This window comes from Bos taurus, chromosome 21 (genome assembly GCF_002263795.3).
Source record: "Bos taurus isolate L1 Dominette 01449 registration number 42190680 breed Hereford chromosome 21, ARS-UCD2.0, whole genome shotgun sequence".
NCBI lineage: Eukaryota > Metazoa > Chordata > Mammalia > Artiodactyla > Bovidae > Bos > Bos taurus.
In genome coordinates this window covers 55,082,154-55,105,367 of record NC_037348.1, presented here as the reverse complement: position 1 = coordinate 55,105,367, position 23,214 = coordinate 55,082,154, and the positions used below count along the sequence as shown (strand labels likewise).

The following is a 23,214-nucleotide window of genomic DNA, read 5'->3' as shown; positions in this document are numbered from 1 at the left end:
TTCATGCTGGCTGTTCCGTTACCCTGACCGATGGCTTCAATCTGGCATCGGTTAGGTCAACTAGAGGGTGTCCTGTGTGTGAAGGATCTTTTTGATCAGAGTGTGGAAACATAGATCCTAGACTTTAAGTTCTGCTACTAGATTACTGACTCTCTGCTTGTAGACATGAAAAACACTCAGTACTGACAAGAAGCTCCAATTTTTGCCTCAATCTTTATATCATGACCCCATCTAATACTCAAAATAATCATATGCAGTAAGTAGGTAATATTTCCTGCATTCAAGAAACAATTAAACCCAAATTTATCAAGTTGTATACCTTAATTATTTACAGCTTTTTGTATATTAATAAAAGAAAGCATTAAGTAGGTAGAGTACTGAGGTAAGAAAGCAAATCTACCTATAAAATGGAAAAGTGCAGGAGAGCCGTCGTTTGCCCCTCAGGGACATGCCGGCCAGGGAAGTGACTGTTCTCCAGCTACTGTCCATGCATGACCTGCCCTGCGCTCTTGCTGTCCAGTTGGGACCCACGGGGCACCCGATCTCCCTCTGGATCTTATAAAACGATGATGAGCTACTTCCTTTCTTGCCAGTGTATGTGATACATTCAGGTCCCTTCCCTGCCAGGACAAGCGAGGCAAACTCTGCTTTTCTCAGTGTCGGTTTGCTGATAACAAGGCTGCTGACCAAAATTCATGCATTTTCTCCACCAAGCTGTCATTGAACTGTTCTAAGGATACAACTGTAGCACAAGTCAACAGCCAAGCCTAGGAACTATAACAACATAGAAACCATAACTCCAGGGACTACGGCAAGTTATGCCTTTATCATTATAACTTACACAAAAATATTTCTATTTTCTCTCTAAAAGTGTTTTCCCAAGCCAGGTTTATCTTTAGCCATGTACAAGTGATTATTGTTTTCTGTTAATGATTTTCCACTGTAATCTACCCTCTCCAGCCTAATTTTACAATCTTATTTACCTCTGAAAGATGAAGTGCCAACTTCAGACCAGATTTTTTAGCTTCTAAAAGAGGTTCCAAGAAGTCTTTTGCTTGTCCTGCCTTGAAGATAAAAGTTAAAATGAGGATCTATGAGTCTAGGCAAACTGAAGAACTGAGTATTCTGTCTCAATAACAAAGGAATAATGGCAGGAAATAAAGTGGCAGATGGACTCATTTGTACATTTTGTTTATAAAACAAAATTAGGGAATTCAAAGCTGGCAAAGCCACTGTCCTTGCCCTGAAGAATCTCAAGTATCAGTGAACCTCAGGTGAATCAGCTAAGCTAGATATAACAGTCACCAAATTTTATTTCTGGAAGGTTATCTAGGTATCTAGAGCTAAGGAGAACTCACCTAATTCAGGAACAAGTATGATTGGTAAAGAAAGCTTCTATCAAATGGACGATGAAACAAGGCCAGAACAGCCCAGGTTTAGTTAAAGCCGTAAGAACCAGGTTCACAGGACTCTAATTCAGTGATTTTCAACTGAGGTGATTCTGCCCCTCAAGGGACATTTGGTGACATCTATAAACATTTTTGGTTGTTTCAACTAAGAAGGTGCTCGGATCTATTGGGAAGAGGTCAGGGATGCTGCTAAACATCTTAAAATACACAGGACATTCTCCTACAATAAAAATTCTTTGGCCCAAGATGTCAGTAGTCACAGCTGGGACACCCTGCTTGAATATGACCTTCAAGAAGCTCTAGGCCAGCCTTTTTCAACTGGGGCTTCTGTGAGATAATTAAGCCCTACCCACAGTTAAGCATTAATTAAGCATTAGACATGTACTATAATAAATCAACTCTATGTATGTAGGATGGTACTAGTTGGATACCATCTTTAGAAAAATGAATAAAATAATCATACTGTCATACAAATCTATTTTTTTCTTTTCCTTTTTTTAGAGGGCTTACTCTTTCACAGAAACCTGGAGAGCAGTTGCTACGGACATTCTGGTCATCCAGGACAGAACACGGCTTCATCCACACAGGGGGTCTGCTGAACCTCTGGAGAACGCAAGGTGCCCCAAGCTAATCTTTACCCCACAAACTGATTCTATTTTTTAGAAATAAAACATATTTTGGAAAAATAACTTACTGAAGGGTCTCCACTGAGGTCGAGGCCAAGAACTGTATCCTCTGCAGAAAGGAAGAACTCTTCAGCAAGTTTAACAGCCTCCTTGGCCGCTGAAGAGCCACCTCTTCTGTCAATTGATATCAAATACCTTCAATGCAAGAAGAACACAGTTGAAAACAAATGCTGATTGTGAAGATGAAAAAGACAACTCTGAGGATGGCCAGAAGGTACGGCAAGCTACCTGCGATGTATCTTATTGCAGAAGTACAGCCTGAATGACTTGACAGCTTACTTTGCCAGAGGGAGTGAAACATAAATTTCTAAACAGCACCAGATATCTAGTTACCACTCAAACTTCTGATTATTTCATGTTTTTTTTGTTGTTGTTGTTGTTGTTGTTCATGTATTTGTTTTTTAGTCTGTTCGGTTCAGAATCCAACTTAGGTCCACACATCGTTTTGGTCAATGTGTCCCAAGTCTCTTTTAATCCATTGCCACTTCCCGCCCCTCCCCCACTCTCCACCTCACACCTCTCCCCAGCCTCTCTTCTTGAATTTATTTGAAGAAACCAGATCATTTGTTCTGTAGAGTTTTCCACAGTCTGATTTTGCTGACTGAATCCCTATGTTGCTAACATGTTCTCCTGTCTCTTGTATTTCCTACGGATTGGAAACTGGATCCAGTCTAGAGGCTTAATCACATCAAATTCAATACTGAGGCAAGAGGAATTAATAGGCGGTGGTTCCTTCATCAGAAGGCTTAGATCTCTTATTTCATTAAGGGTTACAAGACTGGTAATATTCTAACATGTACCCAATAGCTGATACAAATTATATCAACATATATTAAAAAATAAACAAAATTATTTGATTATTGAAGTTAAATAGTTTTATATACATTTATTGGCCATTTCTATGTTTTCTCTTCTGAATTCTTGTCTTTTGCCTGTTTTTGTTTTTTAATTAGGGTATCAGTCTAGTTAAGCGTAACTGAGAGATGTTATAGACAGATTTTATAGCCAGAATGCCAGCTAGCTTTCTTTCTTTTCTTCCGTCAAGGACTTAATGAGCCCTAATTATGTGCCGGCTCTAAGTACTGGTGAATCAAAAGACAACGTCCCTGGCCTCACTGAACTTACATTCTAGTGGGTGAATGTGTATATATATAAATAAAACAAGAAAATTTCTGATTTTGTTAAGAGGAGTGTCATAAAGGAAATAAATGGAGTAACTAGAAGATGTGGGGAGGCATGTTAGATAAGGTGGTCAAGGAAGGCCTCTCTGAGGAAGTGACAGCCACGTGAGACCTGAGGAACAAGAAGCCAGCCATGCGAGGATATGGTAGAGTGTTCTAGGCAGAAGCAACAGGAACTACAAAAGTGCTGACATGGGACGACAGCCTCGGCCTGTTTGAGGAATAGGGGGAAGGTCAGTGCGTGGTACGTGACCAGTGAAACACACGAAGCTGCTGAAGTGAGAAAGGCAGCACGTGGGACCTTGCAGGCCCCAAGAAGTCTGGGTTTTTGTTGAAGAGCCACGGGAAGCCACACTTCACTACAGCAACAGGACTCAGAACTTTATTGCCACAGGAAAAAAAATTCAAAACTGTATTCTCAACTTTAATCAATGAAGTTCTTGACCTTTTTTCTATTATAAGATAAAAGTCAGTTATTGGTTGATTTATAAAAATCTGTTATACCCACGCTCAGAGTAAAACTGTCACATTCTAGTATTTTCAGTGGTGACCACTAAGGCACAATGTTTCTTACCTAACATCAATGTCTACGTTTTCTTCTTTGGACTGTTTTATACCCTCAAGTATAGATTCCACGTAAGTCTTTTTAGTCATTCCTGGAAAGGACACAAATAAAACATCTGTAAAGAGATAATCAACAATTTCATCCTTCAACAATCATATTCCTATATGAACAATTACATTTCACTTTCTGTGTGATAAGTGTATGGTTACAGATGAGTTATGGATGTGTGTGCATGCTCAGTCACTCAGCCATGTCAGACTCTTTGCAACCCCATGGACTGTAGCCCCCCAGGTTCCTCTGTCCATGGGATTATCCAGGCAAGAATACTGGAGTAGGTTGATTCCTCTTCCAGGGATCTTACTGACCCAGGGGTCGAATCTGTGTCTCTTGCATATGCAGGCTTTAGTAAATGCCATTTGTACTTAATGAGCTTCCCTGACAGCTCAGACGGTAAAGAATCTGCCAGCAATACAGGAGACCTGAGTTCGACCCTGGTTCAGGAGAAGGGGGCGACAGAGGATGAGATGGTTGGATGGTATCACTGACTCAACAGACATGAGTTTGAGCAGTCTTCTGGGAGTTGGTGAAAGACAGGGAAGTCTGGTGTGCTGTAGTCCATAGGGCAGCAAAGAGACACAACTGAGCAACTGAACAACAACAACACACACACACACACACACACACACACAATGATATGACTTGGAGACTGAACAACAACAAAAATACAATTCTGAACAGATGAGATGCTACTAGATGTATGTGTATCCTATTCATTCATTTAACACTGTGTTCTGAGCATATCTTCCTGTCATTAAAGTGTCTTTGCAAATATTTTTCATGGTTACCAAATATTCCATTAAACTTTAACTATTCCCCTATTCTGCACACTTAAGTTAGCATTTCCCTTTGAGTCTCCATTTGAAGAGTCCACTAGCACTAATTATCTATAGATTGCTTTTCTCCTTCCCTTTCACGATCCTCACCGGCATAACTTGGAACTGATCCTAAAGTTTAAAAATGTGAAATAAGAATCTTCTGTTCAGGGGGAGCAATAATTGGGAGACTGGGATTGACACATACACATGACTATACGTAAAGTAGATAACTAAAAAATACCCACTGTATAGCACGGGAACTCTTCTCAATACTCTATAATGACCTATGTGGGAAAAAAATCTAAAGAAGAGTGGATATATGTAACTCTTCTCAGTACTCTGTAATGACCTACGTGGGAAAAGAATCTAAAAAAGAGTGGATATATGTATATGTATAACTGATTCACTTTGCTGTATAGCAGAACTAACATGACACTGTAAATCAACTATATTCTAATAAAAATCAAAAATAAAAAAAGAATCTTCTGCTTATCTCATTTCAACACTTACTTTATGTAGTTTAAAATTTCACCCTCTGAATAATGCTGGCTACACATTATCTAGGCACAAGATGATCTGGTCACAAAATGCTAAGCGGGACCCAAAGACATCATAGAATACCTCCTGATGCTGCTCTTATCAGCAGAAAGAGGGCCCTAGGAAGCTTCTCCAGACCATATCCAGATCCATTCATCTCCACCCAGAGAGGTTTTACCACATCACAGCTCACTCCTGGCCTAAGATACCATCAGTCCCCGAGAAGAGACTGAATAACTTCATCTCAGTGACTGTCATGAAACGCGATTCCACATCCACTCAGGGGCACTGTGTCACAAGCGCTTGCTGCAGGGAACACGAACCAACGTCTATTTAAGAACACAGCCATAAGGAACAAGTGTTCTTTTTTCAGAGTGAGAAGAGCAAACAAGAATAATCTAAATTTTTGCAGCCCTTTTAATTTCCCTTCAACAGATAATACCTGACCTGGTATTTTAACTTACGAATAACTGACTGACTCATTAATAACATATGTCATTAATGTACATCGGAAGATATGGATCTTTGACCCTACTTTTACAACAGTGTAATGGTAAATGCTGCATACTCTCAACTTTGCAGGCACATGCATGATCAAAGCACGTGAGGGAAAAGATAGACATATGCTGAGAAGCAGCAATAGTTAGATTTTACCTGTAGCATCTTCTCCTCTGGGTGTGCTCCTTAGTTCCAGATACTTGACACCATCATCTGCAAATTCTTTAATGACATCTTTCGTCACCTGATAATAAAAGCAATGCACACAATACTGATAACATTAGTGTAAGGGGCCCAGAGTCGGACACGACTGAAGCGACTTAGCAGCAGCAGCAGCAGCAGCAGCAAGGGGCCCAATGAAAATGCCACGTGCTACAGCTTTATTTCACGCATTAAATGACTTGCAAGGAGTGGTGGAGTCTCCCACACAGTAAAGCAACCTGCTTTTCACACCCCTAGTGGAGGCTGTGACAAAACTACCATGTTTCCAACAGCTTCCCTTACCCACCTCACTCTCACATTAAATCCAAATCTGCACAACCCCCCGCCACCTTCTGTTTCTCTTCTTCCCTTTTAACCATTTGTCTATCTCCTAGAGAACAGCAGACTGATAAAACAGAAATGAGGCAAAACTAAAACCAGTAAACCATCTCTGAGTGTACAGTACTGGAAAGTTACATATAGAAATAAGCAGTTAAAATGATTAGGCAGTACCGATGTACCATTTAATGTCATGGCTTCTTATAGAGGAAAACATAGGCAGAACACTGGATGACATAAATCACAGCAAGATCCTCTAAGACCCACCTCCTGGAGTAATGGAAATAAAAACAAAAACACGTGGGACCTAATTAAACTGAAACGCTTTTGCACACCAAAGGAAACTATAAACAAGGTGAAAAGACAACCCTCATAATGGGAGAAAATAATAGCAAGTGAAACGACTGACAAAGGATTAATTTCCAAAATATATAAGCAGATCATACAACTCAATATAAGAAAAACAAACAACCCAAACCAAAAGTGAGCAAAAGACCTAAACAGACATTTCTCCAACGAAGACATACAGATGGCTAATAAACAAACAAAAAGATGCTCAACATCACTCATTATTAGAGAAATGTAAATCAAAACTACAATGAGATATTACCTCAAACTGGTCAGAATGGCCATCATCAAAAAAATCTACAAACAATAAATGCTGGAGAGGGTGTGGGGAAAAAGGAGCCCTCTCGTACTGCTGGTGGGAATGTAAACCGATACAGTCACTACGGAAGATGGTGTGGAGAGTCCTTAAAAACTAGGAATAAAACTAGCACGTGACCCAGAAATCCCACTAGCAGGCATACACCCTGAGGAAACCAAAACTGAAAAAGATACGTGTACCCCAATGTTCCATGCAGCACTATTTACAATAGCTAGGGCATGGAAGCAACCTAGATGTCTGTCAACAGATGAATGGATAAAGAAGCTGTGGAACATATATACAATGGAATATCACTCAGACATAAAAAGGAATGCATCTGAGTCAGTTCTAATGAGGTGGATGACCCTAGAGCCTATTATACAGAATGAAGTAAGTCTGAAACTAAAACAAATATCACATATTTATGCATATATGTGGTATCCTCAAAGGTACTGATGAACCTATTTGCAGGCCAGCAATGGAGACGCAGACATAAAGAACGAGATTTATGGACACGGGGTGGGGGAGTGGGGAGCAGGAGAGGGTGGGATGAATGGGGAGAGTAGCATGGAGACATATACATTACCATATATAAAACAGATAGCCAAGGGGAATCTGCTGTGTGACTCAGGGAACTCAAACCAGAGCTCTGTAACAAGCTAGAGGGGTGGATGAGGTGGGAGGTGGGAGGGAAGCTCAAGAGGGAGGGGACATATGTATAGCTATGGCTGATTCATGTTTATGTACAGCAGAAACCAAAACAATATTATAAAGTAATAATCCTTCAATTAAAAATATAAAAAAAAAAATAAAGTCATGGCTTAAGGTTCTTATTCACGTTATTTACGGATAAGTTGAACTTTGCAAGAATTTCTTTTGGCAGGGTTAAACTCTCCCCAAAGGTACTTAGGAAGATTCTTTGAGGCAAAGAAAAATTGGTGATAAATTTGAATTAAAAAACTGTATTCAATCTAATAGAAAACTCAACAATCCAAAAATTACTAAATGACCAAGATAAATGATATCTAAAGGCTGAAGGCATGTTTTCCCTCATTGCCATTACCTAAAATGTAAAAACCTAGGAGAAAAAAGGACCCAGTTAGAAATACTGTGACAACCAGCCCTAGTTAGTCCTTACAGCTGGTATCCTACGCTTCACCTGCTTTGCCCACACGCACATGGGCACACAGATGCCGTATCCGGGCAGAGGAACAGGGCTGGCTGACTGTACAGACAGTGCCTAACAGGGTGGCACCACCTTGGTGGATTCACTGCAAGCCAAGGTCTGAGCCTCGTCTTTTTTCTTCATACTAAAGCCAAAATGGAACTTATTACAACATGCATATAACAGGTGGCTCAGATTCACCAGGAGGTCTCGAGAATCAGCCTTAGAGATCACACAGCTCAGGATGTTACAGGCAAGAGTCAATTCTGACTCCATGCTGAATCTGTTTCTTTGACTTAAACCTTTGCTTTCTGTTGCTTTTATTATTATAAACAAACAAAATGGCCTGCCTCGGAGGCCATTATGTCAAATGCCCCCTCTGCCTAATGTCAAACCAAAATGCCTTTGTTTAGGACTTTGTCCACCTGTGGATGGCTCCAGGAAGGCAAAAAATTAACATATCCTCTCCTGGAGGCTGGCCATTCCAGAAGATATATGTAAGATTAACAGCATTTTTAACCTTAATCCCTCACCTCTCCCCATCTTTGTTCTATAAAAGAAACTGGCATCCAGATGCCAATAAGATGGTTATTCTGAGACATTAGTCTGCCATCTTCTCCATCTGCCAGCTTTCCCAATAAAGTCATATTTCTTGCCTCAACACCTCATCTCTTGAATTTACTGGCCTGTTGTGTGGCAAGCAGAGACAGCTTGGACTCAGTAACAAGGACAACACAAAAGCATTCAAAATCACATGACACCCTTGGACCAAGCAAGACACCACTGCTTCCTCCACCACTAGGCACGACCCTGCAGCCTCTGTACCATCATCAAAGGCGCTAGACCACCCGGTAGCGCTGGTGTTCCAGAAACCCCACGCTGCTGCCACTGCCATCACCACAGCCCAGTCCTCGTCTTTGCAGGTTGTGAGGAACTCAGATCTCATCTTCACTCCTTAACTAAGCAGATCCAGAAAGACCAACTCCCCCTACCCCAGCTCACAGGAGACTAATGCAGAAGCCCGTCTATAGTGTGTGGATTGACGAGGGTGAAGGGAAGGTGTGAAGTGATCATATCTACTGTCCAGGGCATCCCTTTTCCTGGCGGTGAGGTATCTGTGAAACCTAAAGGAACAACAGAAGGTTGCTGGCAAGTACTGATTGACAGCAGTGGAAGCAAGACTTCGCTAGGCCACAGTGAGACCTGTGGAATCATCTCTAGCTCATATCCAAGAACACTTCTCTAGGGAGTGACTTCTCTTCCCATGTCAACCAGATTCAGTCCTTTCTGCTCCAGGCAGCAATAGGTACTGCAGTCAGCTCTTGGCTCTTTGGGCTTTGTTCTCCTTTGCTCTAGACTAAGAACATCGACTCAAGTTCTGTCTTCAGATAGAGTACCTTACAATTAAGTTGCCGCTTACTCCAGGGATGGTAAGACTGTACATCTCAAATAAAAAAGAACAAGGACTCTGGAATCAGACAAAACAGCCAATTCTGCCACTTTACTCATGGTTAGTGACCTTGAACAAGTTATATTTAACCTCTTTAGGCCTCAGTTTTTTTCATCTGCAAAAAGGGACCAATAAAAATAACCACTTCAGAAAAGTCATGTTGAGCACAGAATCTAGCACATGCAATAGTTAATCTTTTTTCAGCCACATTTCAATCTTGTCTCTTTGAGATAACACTCAGTTACTCTGATAAGACTGTTAAGTGATCCTCATACACTCAGTCCCATATCTATAAACAATCCCTTGACTTATTCCCACACAAGGTTCACTTATTAAAGCTTCTTACCAACTTTTAAAGAAAAGAAACAATGAGTATGGCATATTATACCCATGGAACTCTCAGAATCGAAAGTGTAATCAGTTTTGCTCTGTTCCACTCAACAAGAGAAAATGAGACACAGTCTCCTGTGGTGGACATCCCTAGCAGGGTTCAACAGGACCCACTGAGTGCCTGATAAGACAAATGCTTCCTAGGGTTCCTATAACCCCTGTGCATGTCTCCAACACAGAGCTTACCTCGTGATGTTGGATTTATCCTCTTACGGGTCTGTCTTTCCAACCTGACTATGGATTCCCGAGGGGCAGGGACCATGTCAATCTTTTTGTCTCTCAGCCCTAGCAGAGTGCCTGGAACACTGGGGACACTCTGTCAACTTCTGCTAAACTAAACTCTTAGAGTTAACCTTCCTCCAAAAGGTGATTAATTTACTTAATAATTATCAAGAGGATCAGTCTCAGCCAAGGAGAAAAATTCTTTCTGGACCAGTCAAATGTCACCTCTCCAAAAACACATTACATTTCTTACTTTCCACTTTTTCCCTAAGGGTTAAGAACACTGATAGGATTCTGCTTCTCTCCAATTAGAAAGAGAACATTTAAAAATGCTATATTAATCAGATCAATGATACAAATCTGATACAAAGCCAGTCATCCAGCTAAGGGAACACAGTGGAGTCCTCTAGCCCTTCATCTCCAGAGGGAAGGCAGTTTCCCTAAGGACTGATCATTCCATCTCCAAGCACCTCTTGAACGCCTTCATTCTCTATACTGTCCACCCAGAAAGTTCAAAGTATCCCGAGCAATTCAGGTAAAGCCTGTGGTCAGATATTTCATATGATATGTTTATATATACAGTTTATACATATATGAAAAAAAAGACAAGATTTTCTCCTCCGCACTGTCCAACTTTCTACCTAACATAAGATTTTGATCTTGGTTCTTTCCTCATATTGTTTACAATTAATAGAGTCTATTAGCTGTTAGGCAAAATGTCTTAACATTATTTTTCAAAAGTTACCATAAAAAAAGCAAAAAAATATTTTTCATCAGACTCTTCAGTCATGTGCAACAACAGAAGGGCATCAATTACTTACTAATTTTTAAACCAGTCTAAAAACTGCTTCATTTCTCACCATTAGAACATCTTCAGGGGTAGTAGTAAGTAGATGAATAATTTGAAACATCTGGAGGCACCTGCAATATGAAAAGTTTTAACATACTTTAGTCATCAAAAACTTCACTAAATTAATTGATTTTAGGCTAGTAGTAATTATATATTTATAAGGAACAACAGAATAGGTTTCTCAAAAATTACACTGATCTGGACAGATCATCAAATGATGGAAAATTAAATGTTACTTTTAAGTGGAAAACAAGTTTCCCTTCTTCACCCCCACAACCCGTATCTCAAGTGGAAGCAGGAAACAGGGGGGAAAAAATCAAGAAGTCTATATTTGCAAGTCTAAAGAATATTCCAATATAGTATAATTTCACAAACAATACAAATTCCTAAAATTTGTCAACAGTCTGACAGCTGGAAAAAATACTATTTGTCAAGTTATACTCTCCATACCAGATGGCCACCTTATTCCTTTAACTACAAAAATCCGAATCCTTACATACTATTTACAATCGCAAAATAGAGAAAAAAAGAAGTGTGTGCACAAATTCCCCCAAACTCACTCTTCTAAAGTTCTTTTCTCTCCCTTGTCAATCATAGTCATCTGATCGTGGATTTTAAGGTCTGGTTTCTTGGCTATTAATTTCCTTATGGTACTGGAACTAATGGATCCATTCAAGTGGGCATGAAGTTCCTAAAATAAGAGAATACAATCAGCAAAAATCTTCTCACGTCCACTAGAGTCACAGCATTGTAGAAGGTGCTTGATGCTGGTAGACTGCACTAGGCAAATGGCCTACCAGATGTAGCTAAATAACTTTTAAAATGTACAAAGTTTACAAATTCTACCTATAAAACTTATTTCTCTTTTTGTGAAAAGAAACAACACAGAAGTCATGATACTTAGCAACACTCCAGAATTCTGTGGTTGAATTCTTACCACTTTAGGTAATTTTGAGTAAAAGGTTGTCTTCCATGGCTGTTCTTCTGCCTCCATCATGCTTTAGCAGAATATCAAGGTCTTTCCCCAGCCACTTATTCTCAGCATGAATACTAAATATAGGTCAGTCAGTAAGTTTGGTGGCCTTGAACTCCCTTCAGACTGCTTTACGTCCACCCGTTTTGATTAGATAAACAGTATATGTAGTTCTGGGCTCAGTTTCACCTATTTAAACAAATGTGGACATTTTAGATGTTGACGCAAAAGCAAAGAAACAAGTTCTATTAATTTATTCCTCTAAAGACAAAAGCTCTCCAAAGCTATTAATAATTTAAGTGAGCCAACAACCTGAACTAGAAATAAGAAAAGTCCTCAAGCTGATAAGAGGGAGATTAAAATCTGAAATTTGGTAGGGTGTATAGGATTAAGGATTACTCACTCAGTCGTGTCCAACTCTTTGTGACCCCATGGACTGTACCCGCCAGGTTCCTCTGTCCATGAGACTCTCCAGGCAAGAATACTGGAGTGGGTTGCCATTTCCTTCTCCAGGGGATCTTTCCGACCCAGGAAGATGTATACCTTTACGAGTAGGGTATATACTTTTACCTATTAGCACTTTCTACAAAACTATGTCTAAAGCTAGAAATTTATAAGACCTACTTTGGGTTCAAAAGTTCACATTTTTGAACTGTTTAAAATATATAAAGTAAGAATAGAGGCAATGGAATCAGATGGACCCAGGTTAATCCTTGTACCAGTTCTGCCCTTTAGTAGGTGTGTGGCCCTGAGTCACTTTTTTTTTTTTACTTTTATTTGCATTTATTTTTTGCGGCATTTATTCCCGGGCCATAAGTTTTTGTTTCTTCAGTTTCTTCTGGGATATCTTTTTCTTCTGTGCAACCTCCTCTTCTGGTTTAGGAACAATCTGTTCTTTTTCAGTAAGGATCATCTCAATGTGGCATGGAGAGCTCATGTAGGGGTTGATCCGACCGTGAGCTCTGTAAGTCCTGCGCCGCATCTTGGGGGCTTTGTTCACTTGGATGTGCTCAATGACCAGAGAATCTACATCTAAGCCCTTAAGTTCAGCATTACTCTCTGCATTTTTGAGCATGTGTAGTAAAAATTCAGCACTCTTTTTGGGCCACCGACCCTGCGTCCAGCCCCACTGTTTAGCCTGTGCACACCTACCAACTCCACCGTTGTAACGACGGAATGGCACACATTGCTTCTTTAAAGTGACATCCTTCAGATACTTGGTGGCTTTTCGGATATGCATACCCTTTATGGCCTGGGCAGTTTCACGAGTGTTCTTAAAATGAACACGAAGATTTGAACCTCTTGATTTGCATGATTTTGTGGGGTTTTCTGGGTCAAGTGAATAGCGCACCATTTTTAGGGGTCACCTCAGGCCGCTTACCGGAAAAGCCCTGAGTCACTTTTAACTCCAGGCTTCAGTTTCCTTAACTGTAAAAACGGGATTAAAAAATGGAATAAAAATTCGATAAAAATGCAGAGTAGATGAATCTAGAGCCTGTTATACAGAGTGAAGTAAGTCAGAAAGAGAAGAACAAACATCATGTACTAATGCACATATACAGAATCCAGAAACACAGTACTGATGAGCCTATTTACATCGAAGAAATGGAGACACAGATGTAGAGAAAGAATTTGTGGACACAGCTGGGGAAAGGAGAGGCTAGGAGAAATTGAGAAAGTAGCACTGCCATATATACACTTCAGTTCAGTTGCTCTGTCGTGTCCGACTCTTGGAGACCCCATGGAGCACAGCACGCCAGGCCTCCCTGTCCATCACCAACTCCCAGAGTGTACTCAAATTCATCTCCATTGAGTCAGTGATGCCATCCAACCACCTCATCCTCTGTTGTCCCCTTCTCCTCCTGCCTTCAATCTTTCCCAGCATCAGGGTCTTTTCAAATGAGTCAGCTCTTCATATTAGGTGGCCAAAGATTTGGAGTTTCAGCTTCAACATCAGTCCTTCCAATGAACACTCAGGATATATACACTCTCATGTGTGAAATAGCCAGCAGGAAGCTGCTCCATAACACAGGGAGCCCAGCCTGGCGCTCTGACGACCTCAAGGGGTAGGATGGTGTGGGGGGAGGGAGGCTCAAGAGGAGAGCAGATATATATACAATTATGACAGATTCACAGTGATGTAAGTCTGAGACCGCCACAACACCGTAAAGCAATTATCCTTCAAAAAAAAAAAAAAAAAAGCAGAGTAGCTGTGGGGATTAATAAAGTAACTTAAATTTACCTCCTCTATCCTTATACTACCTCCCCAGCACCTGATAGGGGATATGGTGAGTGCGTGCATGCTCAGTCATGTCTGACTCTTTATGACCCCATGTTGTGTAGCCCGCCAGGCTCCTCTGTCCATGGGATTTTTTAGGCAGGAACACTGAAGAAGGTTGTCATTTCCTCCTCGAGGGGATCTTCCCAATCCAGGGATCAAACCTGTGTCTCCTGCATCTCTGGCATTGGCAGGCGGATTATTTACCAGTACATCACCTGGGAAGTTCCAGGGATAGAGTAGGATCATTAAATAGTTTAAAAATCCCACTAGGGGATTATTAAAAACAGAAAGGGAATTTTAAGGGAGTTTGGGAGACTGTTGTAAGCTAAAGACCACTCAAGAAAAGAATCCAGTAACCTGGTAATTGTCTACTTTACCTTGAAGGAAGACTAGGGGCATCCAAGTGCCAGACACACTCAAGCCAGAGACCCTGATAGTTAAAAACACAAGACCATAGATATGGGGTCTGAATCTTGTTATACAAAGTCAGGGAATTAACAGTCCTTGAAGAGCAGCATTTCTGCACATAGCCAAGACAGAAATACAGGTGAAAGGAGAAACAAACTAGGTGAGAGGAGCCATTATACCGAAACCTGGGATGCATTACCATATTTTAGTATACGTTACCATCCTTTTGGTAAAACACATATGATTTAAATAGCACCATGGCAGGCCTGGTTAGACCACAGAGAACCAAAGGAGAAACAAACGATGTAAGTCTTGACATCTACCCATGAATGAGGAAGAAGGTGGTCCTGGGGCAGAGCCTTTTCATCTGCCCATTTGCATTTCTCACAAGTGTCCTCTGCTAATACACTCATTCTTTGCCTGCCACTCTGCCTCTCACTGAAATCTTTCTGCAATGAGACAAAAGGACCTGAGCATCAGTAAATCCTAACACCAGGTAAGTGCAGTTTCAATTAAAAGATAGTGGGTTCGAGTCTTTCCTAAGTCAGGGGACCGTGGGTTTAAGTCCCAGCCCATGGGTTTGAATTCCAATTTGAGTTTTGGCTGGGTCCCACCCAAGAAGCAGTGCAGTTTCACACATAGCAGAGTGCCCAGCACATTGTAGATGATAAATAAATCCTAATTTCCCTTTACCTCTGAAGGTCGATTATAAATTAAGACAAAATTTTGTGATTTTTAAAAGTAGCCACCTTGACCCTTTGGATTCTGATATTAATGATGATGTTGATAAGAACAGTAGTTTCCATTCAGAGCTTACCATTTAGGTAGCAAGTGCTTTTAATGATATTATTTTTAATTCTTGCAGGAACTTGGCAAAATACATATTTTTACCACATTAAAAATCAATCAGTTAACACTGAGAAGGGTTAAATAAGCTACCAAGGTATTAAAATGGGCAATTAAGAAAATGGTTTATACAGGACTTGATGATTCCCTGGTGGCTCAGACAATAAAGAATCTGTCTGAAACCTAGGAGACCCATGTTTGATCCCTGAGTCAGGAAGATCCCCTGGAGGAAGAAATGACTGCCCACTCAAAGATTCTTGCCTTGAGAATTCCATGGACAGAGGAGCCTGGTGGGTTACAGTCCATGGCGCCTCCAGAGTTGGACACGACTGAGTGACTCACATACACACACACAGGACTTGACAGCCATAGAAATCCACAGTCATTAAGCGTTTACGCTTCTACAGACATAAAAATATACTCAACACCACGAATTATTAGAGAAATGCAAATCAAAAGTACAATGACATATCACCTCGCACCAGTCAGAATGGCCATAATCTAAAAAACCTACAAACAACAAATAGGGAGAGGGTGTGAAGAAAAGAGAACCCTTTTGCACTGCTGATCAGAATGTAAATTGATACAGCCCCTGTGGAAAACAGTATGTTCCTTGAAAAATCAAAAACAGAACTACCATATGATCCAGCAACTCCACTACTGGGCATATACCCTGAGAAAATGACATAGTAGACTTTCCTGGTGGCCCAGTGGTTCAGAATCCATTTGTACTAATATTTTATCAAATTAGAGCAGAGCCAGAATCAGATCTTCTGTTTTCCCAGAGAATATTTTTCCTCCCCACCCTCTGTCCCTGCCCCACAAAGGGAACTCAGAATAATAAAAACACTTGCTACTATTTATTAAGCACTCAGTATGAGCCAGGTGTTCTGCTAACTGTCCTAGTTGGCAGCTGTACTTAATTTTCATAAAATCTATGAGATATTACTGTCCCATTTTACAGAAAAATATACAGATTTTTAAAAAATAACCTGAGGGGGGAAAAATAACCAGAGGGAATTCTCTGGTGGTTCAGTAGCTAGGACTCTGTGCTTTCACTGCGAGCTGATGGGTTCAATCCCTGGTCAGGGAACTAAGATTCCAGGAGATACCTGCGGTGCAGCTGAAACACACACACACACACACACACACACACCAGAAAACAACTGGACCAGGAGACACCTGCGGTGCAGTTGAAACACACACACACACACACACACACCAGAAAACAACTGTAAGGTACCCAATTCACAAATTTTGCTCCATTCTCTTTCTTCTTGAATCACTTTTCTTGATATGTTCTTTACCAAAAATATAGTATTTCTAATATATCATGTACATTTGATTAACTTGTCAAAAATTTATTTCTACAGTGCTATACATTTTGTCCAAAGTTCAACATTCCTCTTTTTTTCTCTCTCGATCAACCCTGAGATACTTCACTTAATCCACTCATTTTAGAAATGAACATCTCAAAGCCCAGCAAACTCAGGGGAGTCCTTCTCCCATTTTCTTCAGGGGCAATTTTAAACTCCTCAAGAGCTCTGCTAGACCCAGCTGCCTCACACTCAACTTTACAACTCAGTCACTAGCTTTACAGAGACAACAAAAGCCTTTAGGCATGAATTTCCTGTATTTCTCTCTGCCCTCCCTCACACTTAATCTTATCTGTATCTGTACCCCTCTTCCTTCATGAGTCAGAGAGAGAGGATTCAGTCTCCTGTTCCCAAGACTAATCTATGTAATATTCCATTCCTTCTTATCTATTCCAAGTCATTACTCCACTAATCTTCTCACTTTTCTGCAAGTCACCCTCTCTCCACTTGCTAATTTCTCCTATCCCCCATTCTTCTTTACTGACCTGTCTCTTCTTTCCTTCTGAGCTACACTCCTTGAACTGCCTCCATTTACTTATCTCCCATTCACCAAAACATGGATTCTGCCCTTACTGTTTCACAGAAATTGCTCTCCCAAAAGTCATTAAGTCTCACACACTAGTAAAGCAATGCTCAAAATTCTCCAAGCCAGACTTCAACAATACGTGAACCGTGAACTTCCAGATGTTCAAGCTGGATTTAGAAAAGGCACAGGAACCAGAGATCAAATTGCCAACATCTACTGGATCACTGAAAAAGTAAGAGAGTTCCAAAAAAACATCTATTTCTGCTTTATTGACTACACCAAAGCCTTTGACTGTGTGGATCACAATAAACTGTGGAAAATTCTGAAAGAGATGGGAATACCAGACCACCTGACCTGCCTCTTGAGAAACCTATAGGCAGGTCAGGAAGCAACAGTTAGAACTGGACATGGAACAACAGACTGGTTCCAAATAGGAAAAGGAATATGTCAAGTATGTATATGGTCACCATGCTTATTTAACTTATATGCACAGTACATCATGAGAAACGCTGGGCTGGATGAAGCCAAGCTGGAATCAAGATTGCTGGGAGAAATATCAATAACCTCAAATACGCAGATGACACCACCCTTATGGCAGAAAGTGAAGAAGAACTAAAGAGTCTCTTGATGGAAAGAGGAGAGCGAAAAAGTTGGCTTAAAGCTCAACATTCAGAAAACTAAGATCATGGAATCTGGTCCCATCACTTCATGGCAAATAGATGGGGAAACAGCGGAAACAGTGATAGACTTTTTCTGGGGGGCTCCAAAACCACTGCAGATGGTGACTGCAGCCATGAAGTTAAAAGACACTTGCTCCTTGGGAGAAAAGTTATGACCAATCTAGACATCATATTAAAAAGCAGAGACATTACTCTGCCAACAAAGTTCTGTCTAGTCAAGGCTATGGTTTTTCCAGTAGTCATGTATGGATGTGAGAGTTGGACTATAAAGAAAGCTGAGCACTAAAGAATTGATGTTTTTGAACTATGGTGTTAGAAAAGACTCTTGAGAGTCCCTTGGACTGCAAGGAGAGCCAACCAGTCCATCCTAAAGGAAATCCGTCCTGAATATTCATTGGAAGGACTGATGTTGAAGCTGAAACTCCAATACTTTGGCCACTTGATGCGAAGGGCTGACTCATTTGAAAAGACCCTGATGCTGGGAAAGACTGAAAGTGCGAGAAGGGGAGGAGAAGGGGACAGAGGATGAGATGGTTGGATGCCATCACTGACTCAAAGGACATGAGTCTGAGTAAACTCTGGGAGTTGGTGATTGACAGGGAGGCCTGGCATGCTGCAGTCCACGGGTCGCAGAGTCGGACACTGAGCGACTGAACTGAACTGAAAGTCACTAAGAGCTTTTAAACACCAAATCTAAACACCAGTTCCAGTATCCGAATCAGCTGGACTCCAAAACTCATGTCTTTCACCATTATGCTATACTGCTTCAAGGTAACCATACTTAAGAGTCATCCTGATTTCCTTCTCCATCTAGGCTCCCACAGTCACCAAATACCAATTAATAAGTTACAAATCCCCCAAGTATCTTTGCAAGTGATTACCTACTGGTGATGACTCTGAAACACTTAAAGTAGAAACTTGATGATTATTTTAAACTGCCAAGACTCAGAAAGAATAATCACCTCTCTTTTGTGATTCCCTCTTCCGCAGACATATTCAATTCTATCCAAGAAGACAGAACTTTGAACGCGGAGGGGAGTATCACTTTACAGCTGAGAAACAGAGGCTGAGTGGTTTACTTACTGTAAGCTCAGCACAGAGCCTGGGATACAAGGGAATCAACAGTATACATTTGTGGGGAAACACTGAGTGAATCACAACTTCTGTAAAGGTTTCTTTATTTTGTACCTGGCCTCACTGACTTGTTTTCAGACTTAAATGGGATCTCTTCGTAACTATTCGTAGTTAGCATCCAAGGAAAGATCGTTCCTTCTCCTTGCCCCCTAAAATTAGTGGTCCTAACTCTGCTTTGTCCCTACCAGACACTCAATGCAGGCGCTGCGGTCCAAGGAGTTCTGGGTTGTCAGTCCCCACAGACTCACCTCTGAAAGATTTTTGTCAACAGCTGAGTCAGCTTATGAAAACTTAAGATAAATTTTCGTTTCAGCCAGGAAGGCTTGTAGAAAAGTGACAATCCGCGCTTCCCCGACACAGTCCACGTGTCCACAAAAACCCGCAGCCGTCAGTCTTCCCGCGAAACCTCGATCATAGAAAATCAAAGAAATGTCAATCACAGCCGACTGTCAGCGCCAGCTGCAGCCTACTCAATCCTGATTGGCGAGGCGCGCCGTTTCCGGAAGTGACGCCCGCCTATCCGAGGAAGAGATGTAACGGAGCGTTGTTTCCCCACCCCCCTCGCCCCGCCCAGTACCGAGTCCGCGAGCTGTACTCGCGGCTACTGGATACTACGGGACCAAAGAGCAGCTCACCACCCCGACGGACCGCCGCTCCTGACTCCCCTGACCATGGGCTCGCGCAACCGCGAACGTCGGGCTGAGGCAGTGCAGAGCACCAACGACAGTAGCGCGCTCAGCAAGAGCTCCCTGGCCGCGCGCGGGTATGTGCACGACGCCTTCGCTGCCTTGCTGGTTCCGGGGACGGCCCGCCGCGCGCCGCTTATCCACCGCGGCTACTACGTCCGCGCACGCGCCGTGCGGCACTGCGTGCGCGCCTTCATAGAGCAGACGTGCGCGGCCCCCGGCACTCCTCGTGCGCAGATTCTGTCGCTGGGCGCCGGCTCAGACTCACTGTATTTTCGTCTCAAAACTGCGGGCCACCTGGCCGGGGCTGCTGTCTGGGAGGTGGATTTTCCGGACGTGGCCGAGCGTAAAGCTCAGAGGATTCGAGATACGCCGGATCTGTGCGCGTTAACCGGGCCTTTCCAGAGTGGAGACCACGGGTCCACGCTGTGCTTTGAGAGCTCGGACTACCGCATCCTGGGCCTGGACCTGCGGCAGCTGCAGCGGCTGGACCAGGCCCTTGCCGCCGCGGGTCTTGACGCTGCCTTCCCGACTCTGCTCCTGGCTGAGGCCGTGCTCACCTACCTCGAGCCGGATGATGCCGCGGCCCTCATCGCCTGGGCCGCCCAGCGGTTTTCTAATGCCATTTTCGTCGTCTACGAGCAGATGAGGCCGCAGGACGCCTTTGGCGAGTTTATGCAGCAACATTTTCGGCACCTGAATTCTCCCCTTCATGGCCTGGACCGCTTTCCCGACGCGGAGGCCCAGCAGCAGCGCTTCCTTCAGGCCGGCTGGACTGCCTGTCGCGCCATGGACCTGAATGAATTCTATCGCTGCTTTCTCCCCGCAGAAGAACGCCGACGCATGGAAAATCTTGAACCTTTTGACGAGTTTGAAGAGTGGCATCTGAAGTGTGCCCACTATTTCATTCTAGCCGCTTCTCGGGGAGACAGCCTCTCCCAGACTCTGGTGTTTCCACCCTCAGAGACGTTTCCTCGGATAGATCCTGCTTCCCCTTCAGGAGTCTTCCCTGCCAGTGTAGTCACTGGGGACACCCAGGGCTTGGGCCTTAAGAGATACGGCCACGCCTCTGTCCTTTTGAGCCCAGGCGTTATTCTCAGTGCAGGAGGATTTGGAGAGCAGGAGGGGCGACATTGCCGAGTGAGCAAGTTTCACATGCTCTTAAGATACAGTGACTTTGAATGGAAAGGCAACCAGATAGGCAGTTGGGGAACTGGAGCTCAGTGGGATGGACGCCTTTATCACACCATGACAAGACTTTCAGATACTCAGGTTCTGGTTCTAGGAGGGAGACTGTCCCCAGTAACTCCAGCCTTGGGGATACTCCAACTTTGTTGTGAGAATGAGGATAATAGCACTGAGGACCCAATTGTAACAGTCACGAAGTTCGGTCCAGAAGAAGATTCCACCTTGTCACGTTGGCGCCATTCAACAACAGAAGTGTCCTGTGAGAATCAGAAATATTTGTTTGTGTATGGGGGCCGAAGTGTGGCAGAACCTGTACTAAGTGACTGGCATTTCCTCCATGTGGGGACAATGACTTGGGTTAGGATCCCAGTGGAGGGAGAAGGACCTGAAGGTCGCCATTCCCACAGTGCCTGCAGCTGGCAAGGGGGAGCCCTCATTGCTGGAGGTCTGGGTGTTTCTGAGGAGCCACTGAGCTCTGTATTCTTTATGAAACCAATCACTAGTGGATTTCTCTGGGAATCTATAGCCATCCAGCCTCCCATTACCCCAAGGTACTCCCACACAGCTCATGTAATCAATGGGAAGCTTTTGTTGGTTGGAGGCGTCTGGATTCATTCCTCTGCAGTTCCTGGAGTGACTGTTATTGCTTTGTCTACAGGATTGAGCTTTGAGTATCAGATTGACACAACATGTGTGCCATGGCCATTAATGTTACACAATCATACCAGCATCCTCTTTCCTGAAGAGCAACAGCTCCTGCTCCTTGGAGGTGGTGGGAACTGCTTTTCTTTTGGCACCTACTTCAACCCCCATACAGTGACATTAGACCTTTCTCCTTTAAGAGCTAGACAGTAAAGACTGGACTTGCTATATATTCAGGACCCACTAGAGTGGACAATAAAGCTTTCCAGAATAGGATTTGACTCTGGCTTTGGACAGTACCACTCCCCTTCTCACTCCTTTTTTTGTTTCTGGTTCTTTCTTAGCACTGCTATTCAGTGCAGAAAGTGGAAAAAACAATTTTTTTTAAACACACCAAAATTCCAAGAGATGGTACAAAAATAGAGTGGTCATATAGTCCTAGAGTAGGATTTGGGGGCCTTTGGGTCCCCGTATCTAATTTCCTGGTGTTCTGCCCACTTTCTAATCTGAGTTTACCCATTTATTGAGTTACAATGACCTTTCACCTAAGTAAAGTGAAAAATTTCCCACTCCCAGGCTTTGTGATTTTAGATGGGACCTTGGAAAGAGTTTCACACAGATCCTTGCTAAGAACACAAGGTTGAATATAGGTGAAGGGACATGGTTTCGACCTCATTCTTCATGTACAAAACCTGAAATGAACCCAGTTGCAGTTTCATTAAAGCACTGTACCACTTACCTCAGCAGACAGCTCAGATAGCTTTAATAAAACATTTATACGACTTTATTGACACACATGCTTTTGTTCAATTTTTTTTGCCACTAGTTCCATACTTATTTACATTTATAAATGCTAATAAAACGGTTTGATTTCTCAGTTTGTACATGATATGAAAATGTTTTGCTCCATTTCTACGCTCCATGCTTCACTATGTTCTGTGCCCCAGGAGGTCAACCTTTATGAACTGCATCAGTGAGTTTTCTTGTTCTCTGGTTCCTGGAGAGTTCCATCATTCAGAAGTACCAGAGAAGGATGGTTCAACAGGAAGAGTGAGTGAGTATTCCCAGTGTTTCCCTTACCAGGCTGTAAGTTGGCAGCAGCTGCATTCTTCAGTCAAAAGCCACAGCCATAAGTTGACTTGGCATCCCTCCAAAGAATTCAGCATCTTCGTTGCATTAACCACATCTTAAGTGTCCAATAGCCACATGTGACTAATTGTTATAGAATTAGACAGTGCAGATGTAGAACATTTCCATCACTGCAGAAAGATCTGGACTCCACTGAGGTACTTCACCATTTTGACTTGGTTTACCTAACCCTGCTCATCCCTTTTTAATTAGTATCTTCATTAAACTCTCCTCAATTACCTCCTTTAAATGAATCATTTTCCCCGGTGAGCCTTCTGAGAGCCATAGAACATCTTAGGTATTCATTCTTAAAACTTGAGCCTTAGTTTGTC

The 23,214-nt window shown here is 42.4% G+C and overlaps 2 protein-coding genes and 1 pseudogene across 5 annotated transcripts in view; 1 reads left to right on the top strand and 2 right to left on the bottom strand.

The window, feature by feature from the left end:
* The window catches only part of ADAL (adenosine deaminase like), a 30,509-nt gene extending 10,429 nt beyond the window's left edge, over positions 1-20,080 (bottom strand). For 2 of the 4 annotated variants that reach the window (XM_010817240.4, XM_005222193.5), the window contains exons 1-9: positions 19,874-20,080; positions 19,487-19,644; positions 11,952-12,176; positions 11,575-11,705; positions 11,025-11,085; positions 5,908-5,995; positions 3,851-3,932; positions 2,104-2,230; positions 984-1,064 (exon numbers count right to left, since the gene is read on the bottom strand). In XM_010817240.4, coding sequence (XP_010815542.1) covers positions 984-1,064; positions 2,104-2,230; positions 3,851-3,932; positions 5,908-5,995; positions 11,025-11,085; positions 11,575-11,705; positions 11,952-12,011 — 630 coding nt within the window. In that variant the 5' untranslated portion in view covers positions 12,012-12,176; positions 19,487-19,644; positions 19,874-20,080. 4 annotated transcript variants of the gene reach the window in all.
* On the bottom strand, positions 12,745-13,376 carry LOC534195 (60S ribosomal protein L17 pseudogene; annotated as a pseudogene).
* Positions 19,910-22,631, top strand: LCMT2 (leucine carboxyl methyltransferase 2). The gene has a single exon (XM_002696804.6). The coding sequence runs from the start codon at positions 19,910-19,912 to the stop codon at positions 21,965-21,967; it is 2,058 nt and encodes a 685-aa protein (XP_002696850.1). The 3' UTR covers positions 21,968-22,631.
* Positions 22,632-23,214: the final 583 nt, after the last annotated feature.

Coding starts and splice junctions, on each gene's coding strand:
- LCMT2 (XM_002696804.6), top strand. CDS start 19,910: ATGGGCTCGCGCAACCGCGAACGTCGGGCTGAGGCAGTGCAGAGCACC.